The following is a 14,054-nucleotide window of genomic DNA, read 5'->3' as shown; positions in this document are numbered from 1 at the left end:
TTCAATATATCATGTATGTAGGTATGTATGTATTTGCCTTGCTGCACGGCTTGCATGATCTTAGTTCCCAGACCAGGGATTGAACCCACACCCTCGGCAGTGAAAGCTCGGAGTCCTAACAACTGTACTGCCAGGGAATTCCCAGTGTATCACAATTCAGCTCATAACATCAGTCATAGCAAGAAAAAGGAGATTAAAGCCTTCAGCCAGTACAGGACAGGGAGTTAGAACTGAATGTTTTGCAAAAACCCAGAACCCAAGGAGTGCAAGGATCTTAGTCATCCTGGCAACTCTGCTGCCTGGAACAGGCCTGGTCCAGAGGATGTATGTACTCATTTGTTTAACTGGGCAGAGAAATAAATGGACACAGAGTGAAAAGAGACGAGAGAGAGGAAGACACTGAGGTAAGGTTGGAGTGAAGGCTTAAAAGAGACAAGACATGCACTCCCTAGGTTGTCACAGGCCACACCCATCCCTCTTGTCTCACATGGGGGTGGGGGTGGGGTGGTTCTCATATTTAAATTACCTGCTTGGCCCCTAAGGCCTCTTAAATTTGTAACTTTAGCTCCTAAAGGTGAGGGAGAGTCTGAATGGGTCTCCCAGAACTCAATAGGTCATCTTTTGTCCATAAGCCATCTTTGAGGTTTGTTTTCATTGCTTTTTTTTTTTTTAGCAGACATTCATTTTTAATTATTTATTTATTTTTGGCTATGTTGGGGCTTCGTTTCTGTGTGAGGGCTTTCTCCAGTTGCAGCAAGCGGGGGCCACTCTTCATCGCGGCGCGTGGGCCTCTCACTGTTGCGGCCTCTCTTGTTGCAGAGCACAGGCTCCAGACACGCAGGCTCAGTAGTTGTGGCTCATGGGCCCAGCTGCTCCGTGGCATGTGGGATCCTCCCGGACCAGGGCATGAACCCGTGTCCCCTGCATCGGCAGGCGGACTCTCAACCACTGCGCCACCAGGGAAGCCCTATTTATCTTTTATAATCAAATCATAGTCTGTTCAGTCAGACATTTGTAGCAAGGACATGAGCTGGTCACAATATTGGGCACTGTGGCAGGAACAAAGAGAAAACATGCATAGCATCTGCTTGATGGAGCCCAGTTAAGGAGGCAAGTATGTTGCAAGGCGTGTGAGTGCGCTGAGGGCAAAGATCAATTACAGCCTTGCTCCTCAGTGTGGTCCCCACTGCCCCACAGCAATAACATCATCTGGGAGTCTGTTAGAAATGCAGAACCTCAATCCAGCTCCAGACCTGAATCGGAATCTTCAATTTAACAAGACTGCTAGCAGTTGATACTTATGCACACAGGAGATTTTTCCAGGAGACAGAAATCACTTCCCTGCAGAGTGTCCAAAGATGGCCTCAATTCAACCATCATCACCAGAACAGGGCCCTGTGCTGGGGACCTAGAGAAGAAATAAATGTGTCCTTGCCCTCTAGGAGGCTAAGAGGGAAACAAACACACAACCACAGGAGTGGTGCAAAGGTAGGGGGGTAGCAGAGTCTGCTTTACAGAGGTGGTGGCTCTGAGATGCTCAACTGCTAGTGCTAGTACAGGCATCATTTGTTCTAAGAAAACTCTTTATAGTGCATGCAGAGTTGATCCAGTGCAACACAATTCGATTTCCTGTAGGTTCCAAGTAACATAAGAGCTGGGATCACCCTTGAGTTGGGGTTCACACAGCTCTTTGTTCAGTGGCACAGTGCCTCTCTGAGCCTCAATTTTCTCAACTGCAAAATAGGACAATTTGTACCACATAGGAGTTATCAGGGTTATCCATGCTTTTATTGGAGCCACAAAACCACCTTCTGAGAGAGGATGGCAAGTAAGGACTAACATGAAAACTTACTGAATGGAAAAAAAGAATGCTGCTGGACAGTATGTGCACTGTGAAATGAGGTTTAGAAAAAAGCCCCATACATATTATATGAACTATTTTTTAACATGTACTATATATGAAACTATACATAGAGAAGAAGACCTGTAAGAACAATGACTTTCCTGGAGGGCAGAAGTAGGCCTTTATATACTTCAACAGCAGTTTATTTTGAAACAAATGTATACTTCTTAAACGAAAACATTTTAAAAGTATTTAAGTGCATTGGAAATTGGAAGTAATGTTAATCCTGATTATCTGAGCAGGGTGATTATGGATGACATGTTCTTCTAATTATACTTTCTAAATTTCCTACAATTAGTATGTATCCATCTAGGGCATTTGATTTGTCAGAAGCCCTAATTAGGGGACCTTCAAGATAGTAAGACATGGAGATCACCTTCCTCCCCACAAATACATCAAAAATACATCTACATGTGGAACAACACCTACAGAATACCTACTGAATGCTGGCAGAAGACCTCAGTCTTCCCAAAAGGCAAGAAACTCCCCAAGTACCTGGGTAGGCCAAAGAAAAAAACAGACAAAAGATTAGGGACAGGACCTGCACCACTGGGAGGGAGCCGTGAAGGAGGAAAAGTTTCCACACACTAGAAAGACACTTCAATGGGGGAGATGGTGGGTGGCGGCAGGGAAGCTTCAGAGCCACAGAGGAGAGCGCAGCAACAGGGGTGCAGAGGGCAAAGCAGAGAGATTTCCACACGGAGGATCGGTGCCGACCAGCCCTCACCAGCCTGAGATGCTTGTCTGCTCACCCACCAGGGCGGGCGGGGGCTGGGAGCTGAGACTCGGGCTTCGGAGGTCAGATCCCAGGGAGAGGACTGGGGTTGGCTGCATGAACACAGCCTGAAGGGGGCTAGTGCGCCACAGCTAGCCGGGAGCGAGTCTGGGAAAAAGTCTGGACTTGCCTAAGAGGCAAGAGACCATTGTTTCAGGGTGCACTAGGAGAGGGGATTCCTTCCCTGTCTGTCCACAGAAGGCAGAGCACTGCCTAAACGAGCTCCAGAGATGGGCGCGAGCCGTGGCTATCAGCTTGGACCCCGGAGATGGGCATGAAACGCTAACTCTGCTGCTGCAGCCACCAAGAATCCTGTGTGCAATCACAGGTCACTATCCACACACCCGCGGGAGCCTGTGCAGCCCGCCACTACCAGGGTCCTGTGATCCAGGGACAAGTTCCCCAGAGGGAACACACAGTGAGCCTCAGGCTGCTGCAACGTCATGCTGGCCGCTGCTGCAGGCTCGCCCCACATTCCAATTATAACTTCCATACCCCTCTCTCCCCACAGCCTGAATGAGCAAGAGCCCCCTAATCAGCTGCAGCTTTAACCCCATCCTCTCTGGGCAGGAACAGTTGCCTGAGGGCGACCTACACACAGAGGCAGGGCCAAATCCAAAACTGAACCCCGCGAGCTGTGCGAACAAAGAAGAGAAAGGGAAATCTCTCCCAGCAGCCTTAGGAGCAGCAGATTAAATCCCCACTATCAACTTGATGTACCCTGCATCTGTGGAATACCTGAATAGACAACGAATCATCCCAAAATCGAGGCAGTGGACTTTGGGATCAACTGTGGACTTGGGGTTTGCTGCTTGCAAATGATTTGTTTCTGATTTTTATGTTTATCTTAGTACAGTTTTTAGCACTTGTTATCATTGGTGGATTTGTTTAGCGGTTTGGTTGCTCTCTTCTTTTCTTATTATCATTATTATTTTTTATTTTAATAATTTTCTTTTATTTATTTTCTTTCTTTTTTCCTCCCTTTTCTACTTCTGAGCCATGTGTCTGACAGGGTCTTGGTGCTCTGGCCTGGTGTCAGGCCTGAGCCTCAGGTGGGAGAGCTGAGTTCAGGACATTGGACCACCAGAGACCTTCTGGCCCCACGTGATATCAATCGGTGAGAGCTCTCCCAGAGATCTCCATCTCAATGCTAAGACCCAGCTCCACCCAACGGCCAGCAAGCTCCAGTGCTGGATGCCCCATGCCAAACAAGTATCAAGACAGGAACACAACCTCACCCCTTAGCAGAGAGGCTACAGGAAACCATAAACAAGATGAAAAGACAACCCTCAGAATGGGAGAAAATATTTGCAAGCTAATCAACGGACAAAGGATTAATCTCCAAAATATACAAACAGCTCATGCAGCTCAATATTAGAAAAACAAACAACCCAATCCAAAAATGGGCAGAAGACCTAAATAGACATTTCTCCAAAGAACATATACAGATTGCCAACAAACACACAAAAGGATGCTCAACATCACTAATCATTAGAGAAATGCAAATCAAAACTACAATGAGGTATCATCTCACACCGGTCAGAATGGCCATCATCAAAAAAGCTACGAACAATAAATGCTGGAGAGAGTGTGGAGAAAAGGGATTCCTCTTGCACTGTTGGTGGGAATGTAAATTGATACAGCCACTATGGAGAACAGTATGGAGGTTCTTTAAAAAACTAAAAATAGAACCACCAAATGATCCAGCAATCCCACTACTGGGCATATACCCTGAGAAAACCATAATTCAAAAAGAGTCATGTACCACAATGTTCACTGCAGCACTATTTACAATAGCCAGGACATGGAAGCAACCTGAGTGTCCATCGACAGGTGAATGGTTAAAGAAGATGTGGCACATATACAATTGAATATTACTCAGCCATAGAAAGAAACGAAATTGAGTTATCTGTAGTGAGGTGGATGGACCTAGAGTCTATCATACAGAGTGAAGTAAGTTAGAAAGAGAAAAACAAATACAGTATGCTAACACATATATATATGGAATCTAAAACAAAAACACAAAAACTGGTTCTGATGGATCTAGGGGCAGGACCAGAATAAAGACGCAGAGGTAGAGAATGGACTTGTGGACACGGGGAGGGGGAAGGGTAAGCTGGGACCAAGTGAGAAAGTGGCATTGACATATATACACTACCAAATGTAAAATAGATAGCTAGTGGGAAGCAGCCGCATCGCACAGGGAGATCAGCTCAGTACTTTGTGACCACCTAGAGCAGTGGGATAGGGAGGGTGGGAGTGAGACGCAGGAGGCCGGGGATACGGGGATATATGTATACATATAGCTGATTCACTTTGTTAGACAGCAGAAACTAACACAACATTGTAAAGCAATTATACTCCAATAAAGATGTAAAAAAAAAAAAAAAAATCCCTAACCACCCCTACCCCCCCCAGCCCCCCACCCCCGCTTTCTCGCTGAATCTGCCGGTCTCTAGCGCCCTCTGCCGAAGCATCTCTACGTTTTGCGATTCTCGCACTAGAAGGTGCAGGCCAGACTCCTGGGGTCTTGCTAAAATGCATATGCTAATTCAATGGATGTGGGGCGGAGCCTGGGATTGGGCGTTTTAATCATATTCCCACGGGAAGCTGATGCTGGACCACACCGAGTGACAAGGATTGAAACTGCTAGGCAGCGAAGAGTTATTCTACAACAGCAACCACAGTACCACAGTCAGCCTTGGACACCGGTCCAGCAGTGCTCCTTGGAAAGCCTAAACCTAACACGGAAAGCCACCCACCCTCGGGAGAAGGCTGTCCGTGGCTCAGCCGGCGGCCCCGCCCCTCGAGGCCCTCGCGGAGCCTCAATTGGTCACCCCTCTCACGTGAGCGTCTCATCACGTGAGGCCACCGTCCAATCGCGGAGCGCTCTCGGCCCAGCCGGTGGCTGGCGCGGCGGCCGCACGGAGAGGTGGTGGCGGGCAACATGGAGGGAAGGTCTCAGCTCGCCGGTGGAGGGGTGTGCGCGGCTGCCTACCCCGACGCCTCCGCCGGATTCCCCCCGCACCTCCAGGCGGGAGCGATGCGGCGCCGCTTCTGGGGCGTGTTCAACTGCCTGTGCGCCGGCGCGTTCGGGGCCTTGGCTGCCGCCTCCGCCAAGCTGGCTTTCGGCAGCGAGGTCGAGCCGGGGGCGCTGCTGCGGCGGGCCGGCGGGTGGGGCCGGGGCAGGAGGGGCGCTACGGGGCAGCGGGGCTTCGGGATGGAGCGGGGCTTGGGGCGCAGGGGACCGCCTCACCCCCGCTGGCCTGTTTGGCCCACTCCGCAGCCGGGCACTACTTACAACGTGGGCAGGAAGGCATCCCTCGACTCCATATCACGCCCAGCCCTCGTCCATTGTAGGTGGTAAGAGACGTCGGGGACTGAGGCCTGTTCCCTTACCAGGGACCTAAAATCTGTCCTCCGACTGGGCTAGTTCACTCTCGGGGAAGACGCACACCTCCTACATCCACTCTCTACCTCTCCTTTTAAGCCCTTTGTGCCCGAACGTTTCTCTTCACGTGACTCTAAAGGTGAGACACCTGTTGCCCATCTCTTTAACTCCGTAGTTAATGGCTGTTTTTGACTGGTCTCCCCTGCTGGCGGAAACTTGGGAATTTGGGATATCCTAGGTATAAGGGAGACTGAGAGAAACATTATGGACATAACCCCGATGTTGAGAACTCCTTAACTGCCTCCCCATGTCTGCTAAAGGTGTACCTTTGCCTCTCCCATTGCGAGCCACAGGCCACCTTCTGATTGTTAAAGAGATTTCATTGCATCTGCAACCCAGGGTTAGGCCCTGACCTGGACAGTAGACAGGTTGATTCTTTAGGTTTAAGCTAATCCAGTGGGAGCTGCCATGCTCGAGGTTGTTATCCTGTTGAGTGTAATTCTTGGAGTAAGTGGTCCAAAGTAAGATGAGTGACTATGAGCCATGAGGTTTTCTAGTCTTCTCAGTTGTGCATCAGACCTTCATAAGCCTTTACATAAGCAGGCTGGCACTGGCACATAAAATGCTTCTGTGTAAATTATACAGAGACACTCCATCCTCAAGACTATGTTCAGCTGCTGATGAGAAGTAAGAGAATGAGGTATAGATGGGCACCATCCCCAGGGGAAGCAGCTCTGTCTGCAGGCAGGTTTATAACTCAAAACCAAGCAAGGGGTCTGCATATCCTTTGTGTAGGAGGCTTCTAAAGATCCTCTCTTCTTTCAGTGCTCTCCTTTAAAAAAAAAAAAAAAAAAAATCTGCAAGTTCTCCAAGTGATGCCTGGGGTCACCAGTCAAATAGTCCCGTGTGGTTTCCCTAGGCATGGCTGTGTCCTAGTTTAGATCATGGAGCCACACTTCCTGGGCCTGAATCTTGGCGGCTCCCCCCAGCTGTGGCGTTTTAGGCAGGTTACTTAATGCCTCAGGTTCTTTATCTGTTAAAATGAGTTAAGGAATAAATGAAAATGTACTTAAAACACTTAGCACAGGGCCTGGTACAGAGTAAAAGCTCAAGAATGCCCAGTGGGACCGGCCTGAGTGGGTTTTAGCCTTCACAGAATGGGGGTGGGGGTGGGGGGTGGGGAGACGACTAATTCATGCTTTACCTGATCCCGGGAAGTGACGACTCCGCCCCTGATTTACTCATCCCTCAGACTGAGCAATAACCACTTGGCCTGCTGAGACTGAACTTCATGCACTGGTCACTGTGAGGCCAGTAAGGGACTGGTGTTCAATAGAAGATAACTGGTATGGATTCGCATTTTACTTCTGCCCAAGGTCACATGGCTGGCAAGATGGCCAAATAAGTGTCTTCTCTGAGGTTGTTTCAGCTATTAAATGGGTGTGCTCCCTGCTGAGGGTTAAGTGAAGCCCTGTGCAGGAAAGCTCTGAGGACCCCCAGGCTGTGGTGGCCCGGCTGCCAGCAGTAACCATGACCCTGGGTGCTGTGAGGGGGTCTGCCGATCATGCTGCCCAGGGCTGGCCGTGGCTGCAGTGACACTTTCTCCTGCAGGTGAACGTGGGCTTCTGCATCTTAGGCATTATTGTGATGGCTACCACCAATTCTCTGATGTGGACGTTCTTTAGCCGGGGCCTCAGTTTCTCCATGTCTTCAGCCATTGCATCTGTCACAGTGACTTTTTCAAATATCCTCAGCTCGGTGAGTAGCCTGAGCGTACAGTCCCTCTGTCCCAAACCTGGGTTCTGGGAGGGTTCTGGGTGGGTTGTCCTTGGGCAACCCCTGCTTTCCACATAGGAGAAGGGTCAGGAACTGAAGCAGAGGTTGGGCTGTGTCTTGACTCCCGATGGCTGCTCCTCTAATCTCTAACTTGGAGGAATTCTCAAGTTAGATGGGCATGAAGTCCAACTGTCAAAAGCCTACTTGCTTGCTGCTCCTCAGGGGTCTGTGAACTTAGGCAGGAGATGTGGAGGGTCGAGGTTCTTCTCTCCCAGGTGGGGCTGAGCCAGTCAGCCCTGCAGTCCAGGCAGGGAGGACTTGGTGGACCAGCTGTGTGCTGGGCCTGGCTGCCGGCCTCTGCTGGGCTTTCTTGTGCACTTTGCTGAGTCTGATGCTGTGAGGAGGTACCCTCCCCACTTCTCCAGGTGAGATATGCTGAAGGTAACAGATGGGTTTCAGGCCCAAGACTTCCAGCTCCAGACCTTTCCTCCCGCCCTAGGAGGGCACTCAGCCACAGGGGAATCAGGTGGTGCCCACCCACCGTGGTCGCATACTGTGGGCACGTGCCTGCCCAGCCTCACAGCTGTCTCTGTCCTGCAGGCCTTCCTGGGTTTTGTGTTGTATGGAGAGTGCCAGGAGGTTTTGTGGTGGGGAGGAGTCTTCCTCATCCTCTGCGGACTCACCCTGATCCACAGGGAGCTCCCACCACCGAGGAAGCCTCTTCCACACAAACAGCAGTAGCACCAGCGGGCTGGGCAGACCCGCTGGAAAGACAGTGATGGCGGCTCAGGCTCAGGTTGGCGTGTGGGGACTGCTTCTCAGGGCGATCTAGGTGTGCAGCCTTCTGACCCTCGACCAAAGAGAGATGCTTCCCAGGGAACCAGGCCTGTGACCAAGCAGCCTTGCTGGTGGACAGCTCCGGCTTCTGTCAGGGGAAGTACACCGCAGCAGTGTTCTGCCCGAAGCCTTCTCGGTCTGTCTGCTCGGTGCTGTTGATTCTCACGCTCCACAACCCACCCAGTGAGCCATGGCAGGTGTGGGAGACCCTGGGGTTGGTGGGCTTCCTGTATGGACTTGAAACCATGCTGTAACTGTAGTCCTGTTGCCTAACAAAGGCCAGTCATGGAATTTTGGAATCAGTGACTGGTGGGGCTTTCGACAACTTCAGACTGATATGTCAGGCTGTCAGCGTCATGCTTCTGGATTATGGCAAGAGAAGGAAAATTAGATTAATAAATACTTTTTTTGTAAGTTAAAACTGCCAGGTGTGGAATCTTAATTCTTTCCTACTTTTTTTCCTTTCCTAATTTTTTGGAGTAAGAGCAGCCAGGGTGAGCTGCAATTCCCAGAGGGGGAGTTGAAACTCCTCCCCCTGCTTCCAGGCCTGGGGCTTGACTGCTCTCTGCCTGCCTGCGTGGTTCCTTCCTGACTTCACCCAGGCTGGTGCTCTTCAAATTCAGGAGCATCTGTCCATTCTCTTGGTCCCAAGGAGAAAAGCTTGACCTCACTTTGGGGGCCTAGTTTTATTTTACTTATTAGGAAAGGAAACTGGCCCAGAGGTTGCTCCCACCCCCTGATGTTACCTCTTCTGCCTTTTGGTCCCGTGACTTTTTTGTATCTTACACCACGTGAATCTAATTCCTAGTTCAAAACAGTCTGTTTGCTGCCTGCACCCTCTCCCTGTGCATAGCTTCAAGTGTGATGCTCACCTGCCCCAGTTCCCCGGGGCTCCCCTGGCTGTCTGAGAGCCCTCTCGGCTCTCCTGAGCCTGACTGCCGGCCCCAGGAGGTCTCCTTCCACATCCCCTGCAGGAGAGAGGGCCTTCTTAGCCACGAGGCTGGGGGACAGAAGGGTCGTGTCCAGCTGGCCCCTTCTCCCCACGCACACAGCACCTTCATTGCTCTCCTCCATTACTCGTGGCAGTGGCCGGATGCTCTCCAGAGCTGTTCTGTGACTCCCAATGACTTTGCTGTGACCCAGCCCCCTCTCCAGCTGCTCCCTTGCTGCCTCCTTCCCTCCCCTACTCACCGTGCCTGAATCACCCACACGTCTGCATCTCAGCAGTTCTCGAGGCCACCACAGCCAGTCGTGCCTCCATGCGTTTGTGCCTGCTTTTCCCTTTGCCTTGGATTCCCTCCTCCTTCCCCTGTCCCTGGAAAACTCCTCCTTCATATCCAACAGGGCACAATTTGCTGCTCTTTCTGAGCTCCCACAGGGGCCAAGGCCAAGCTGTGATTCACAGAATGGTAATTGACTAGCCCCACTTTGACATATTGAAGCCTTCCGGCCTCACTGGGAGGGAGTTTTTTTTTAATTTATTTTATTTTATTTACTTTTGGCTGCATTGGGTCTTCGTTGCTACGTGTGGGCTTTCTCTAGTTGTGGCAAGCAGGGGGCTACTCTTCATTGTGGTGCGCGGGCTTCTCATTGCGATGGCTTCTCGTTATAGAGCACAGACTCTAGGCGTGCAGGCTTCAGTAGTTGTGGCACGTGGGCTCGGTAGTTGTGGCACACTGGTTTAGTTGCTCCACGGCGTGTGGGATCTTCCCGGACCAGGGCTCGAACCCGTGTCCTCTGCATTGGCAGCTGGATTCTTAACCACTGCTCCATGAGGGAAGAAGCCCAAAGGAGGTACTCTTGTTACTCTCATTTTAGAGGTGAGGAAACTAAGGCTCAGAGAGGTTGGGTCATTTGCCCAAGGTCACACAGCTAATGAATGCCAAATCACTGTGTGACTCCAGGGTTTGCCTCTTAATCCGTATAAACATCCTGCCTCCCACTTCAGCACGTTAAAGCCCTGGAGAGGTCCTGTGGACGAGAAGCCTGTTTTACAGTGTCTAATAGCACTCCCCAAGTCTCACCTCCTACCCCTCTGAAGATGATGCTCCCTGGAACACTCTTCACATCTCCCTGGTCAAATCTGACCCCATTATTCTACCAGTGAGGAAGATGAAGGCCATTCAAAGCTCTGCAGGGTGTGTTCACATATGTGAGTCAGGCACCCATCCAAGGCCAGCCATGAAGGCCGCTGAGAGCTGGTGGCCTGGCCTCCCTGAGCAGTTCAGGAAAAGGGCAGGAAGAAGTCCATCTCGGAGCAGACGTTGCCACGAGGGTACCCAGCCTCCCATCAAGACGCCTGCCGGATACATAAAGATGCTTGAGGAGGAGGAGGCGGCTCAGCGAGCTGGAGCACGAAGCGTGAGTGAGGGAGCTGAGCCGCCTGCCCGCCCGCCATCGCCTCCCCTCCGTAAGCAGGAGCCCGGGCTGGGCCCAGCATGCTGCTCCAGCCCCTCCCGCGTCGTCAGGCCGTGAGGGCAGCGCGCGAGCCAGGGGGAAGGGAAAGCGAGCCAACGAGCGCCAGGAGGAGGCGGCTGACGAGACCTCAGAAAAAGAACAGCAAGAAGCAATTGAACATATTGATGAAGTACAAAATGAAATAGACTTAACAAACAATCCAGTGAGGAGATTTTGAAAGTAGAACAGAAATATAACAAACTCCGTCAACCATTTTTTCAGAAGAGGTCGGAATTGATCGCCAAAATCCCAAATTTTGGGGTAACAACGTTTGTTAACCATCCACAAGTGTCTGCACTGCTTGGGCAGGAGGATGAAGAGGCGCTGCATTATTTGACGAGTCGAAGTGACAGAATTTGAAGATACTAAATCAGGTTACAGAATAGATTTTTATTTCGATGAAAACCCTTACTTCGAAAATAAAATTCTCTCCAAAGAATTTCATTTGAATGAGAGTGGTGATCCATCTTCAAAGTCCACTGAAATCAAATGGAAATCCAGAAAGGATCTGACAAAACGTTCAAGTCAAACGCAGAATAAAGCCAGCAGGAAGAGACAGCATGAGGAACCAGAAAGCTTCTTCACCTGGTTTACTGATCATTCTGCTGCTGGTGCAGATGAGTTAGGAGAGGTCATCAAAGGTGATATTTGGCCAAATCCATTACAGTACTACTTGGTCCCGGACATGCATGATGAGGAAGGAGAAGAAGATGATGATGATGATGAGAGGAAGAAGGATTGGAAGATACTGATGAAGAAGGGGATGAGGCTGAAGGTGAAGAAGATGAAGATGATGATGAGGGGGAGTAAGGAGAGGAAGGTGAAGGAGAAGATGACTAATGAAACACTGATGGATTCTGACCTTCCTTTTTAAATTTTCTCCAGTCCCTGGGAGCATGTTGCAATCTTTTTTTTTTTTCCTCCTCTTGTGCTCAGTCGCCCTGTTTTTGAGGTCTCTTTTCTTCTTTTTACCGTGGCTCACAACTTATCTGGGGGGGGAAATACCTTGAGCAGAATTCAGTGGGAAAAGGATCTCTACCCCTTTCTGTTCCAAGTTCACTTTTATCCCTTCCTGTCTCAACAAAAACTTTATGGAATCAACACCACCATGCTCTGTGGGAAAAAAGAAAAACCTTCTGCTCCCTTAGCTCTGCTGGAAGCTGGAGGGTGCTAGGCCCCTCTGTAGTAATGCATAGAATTCTAGCTTTTTTCCTCCTTTCTCTGTATATTGATTGGGCTCAGAGATTACACTGTGTCTCTATGTGAATATGGACAGTTAGCATTTACCAACATGTATCCATCTACTTTCTCTTGTTTAAAGAAAGAAAAAAAAAACTTTAAAAAATGGGGTTATAGAAGGTCAGCAAAGGGTGGGTTTGAGATGTTTGGGTGGGTTAAGTGGGCATTTTGACATCATGGTTTCTCCTTTGACATGTTTAATTGTGATGTTTAATGGACATCCTTGTAGTTTAAGATGACACTTTTAAAATAAAATTCTCTCCTAATGATGACTTGAGCCCTGCCACTCAATGGGAGAATCAGCAGAACCTGTAGGATCTTATTTGCAATTGACATTCTCTATTGTAATTTTGTTCCTGTTTATTTAAAAATTTTTCTTTTTGTTTCACTGGAAAGAAAAGATGATGCTCAGTTTTAAACGTTAAAAGTGTACAAGTTGCTTTGTTACAATAAAACTAAATGTGTATACACACACACACACACACACACACACACACACAAAGCGCTTGTTGCTGACCCAGACCCTCTCACTCTCAACTCAACAGATGTGCCTGCAGGAGACTACGGGACACAATGAGATGTTTGTCTAAGAGGAAGGTTTGTCATTTTTCAAAAAGCAGAGAGATATGTGTCTCCATCTAAGAAGATGGGGAAGTGTTCACTGTGTCTCTTTACTCATTTCAGAGGTATCAAATCTTGATAAGAGAATGAACTGTGTATCTGAATTTGTCTTTCTGGTGTGCACCCTGGATGATGGGTTGGAGTTTGTTTGCTCTGGAGCTGGCAATTTGACATCCATGTTAACAGCCAATGGCCTGATAGGTCAGTGTTAGTATTTTTTTTTCTGGTTTTAGAATTTTACTTATTTCTTTTTAATGTGTATAATTCAATAGTTTGTTATTATATTCACAAAGTTCTGAACCATCACTACTGTCTAATTCCAGAACATCTTATCACCACAAAAAGAAACCCACACTATTAGCAGTCACTCTCTATCCACCTTCCCCCCAACCCTCTGGCAATCACTAATCTGCTTTCTGTCTCTATGGATTTGCCTATTCTGGACATTTCATATAAATAAAATCACACAACATATGGCCTTTTGTGTCTGGCTTCTTTCATTTAGCATAGTATCAATATTTTAAAGGCGCATCCATGTTGTAACATGTATCCGTACTTTATTCCTTTTTATGACTGAATAATATTCCATTGTGTGGATGTACCACATTTTGTTTATCAGTATATCTTGTGATGGACATATGGATTGTTTCCACTTTGGCTGTTGGATAATTCTGTTAAGAATATTTGTGGGGACTTCCCTGGTGGCACAATGGATAAGACTCCGCGCTCCCAATGTACGGGGCCTGGGTTTGATCCCTGGTCAGGGAACTAGATCCCACATGCATGCCACAACTAAGAGTTCTCATGCCACAACTAAGGAGGCTGTGTGCTGCAACTAAGGAGCTGGCGAGCCACAACTAAGAAACCCTGGAGCTGCAATTAAGGAGTCCGCCTGCCGCAATTAAGGAGCCCACCTGCTGCAACTAAGACCTGGTGCAACCAAATAAATAAATATTTTTTTAAAAAAATATTTGTGTATAAGTTTTTGTGTGGATTTGTGTTTTCAGTTCTGTTGGGTATATACCTCGGAGTGGAATTGCTAGGTCATATATAAC

General features: G+C 48.8%; 1 protein-coding gene and 1 pseudogene across 2 annotated transcripts; both read left to right on the top strand.

The window, feature by feature from the left end:
• Nucleotides 1-5,594: 5,594 nt before the first annotated feature.
• Nucleotides 5,595-9,102, top strand: TMEM42 (transmembrane protein 42). Its single transcript, XM_081246431.1, has 3 exons — nt 5,595-5,817; nt 7,681-7,827; nt 8,446-9,102. Exons 1-3 carry the CDS (start codon nt 5,626-5,628, stop codon nt 8,584-8,586), a joined length of 480 nt encoding a protein of 159 aa, XP_081102557.1. The 5' UTR covers nt 5,595-5,625; the 3' UTR covers nt 8,587-9,102.
• On the top strand, nt 8,624-12,881 carry LOC308624265 (protein SET-like; annotated as a pseudogene). The gene is made up of 2 exons: nt 8,624-8,641; nt 11,057-12,881. The product of its transcript is annotated as a protein SET-like (transcript).
• Nucleotides 12,882-14,054: the final 1,173 nt, after the last annotated feature.

The sequence above is a fragment of the Mesoplodon bidens genome, assembly GCF_964165515.1.
Source record: "Mesoplodon bidens genome assembly, chromosome: 10".
Lineage (NCBI taxonomy): Eukaryota > Metazoa > Chordata > Mammalia > Artiodactyla > Ziphiidae > Mesoplodon > Mesoplodon bidens.
Note: the sequence above shows the minus strand (reverse complement) of the source record. Positions and strands in the feature narration are given on the sequence as shown.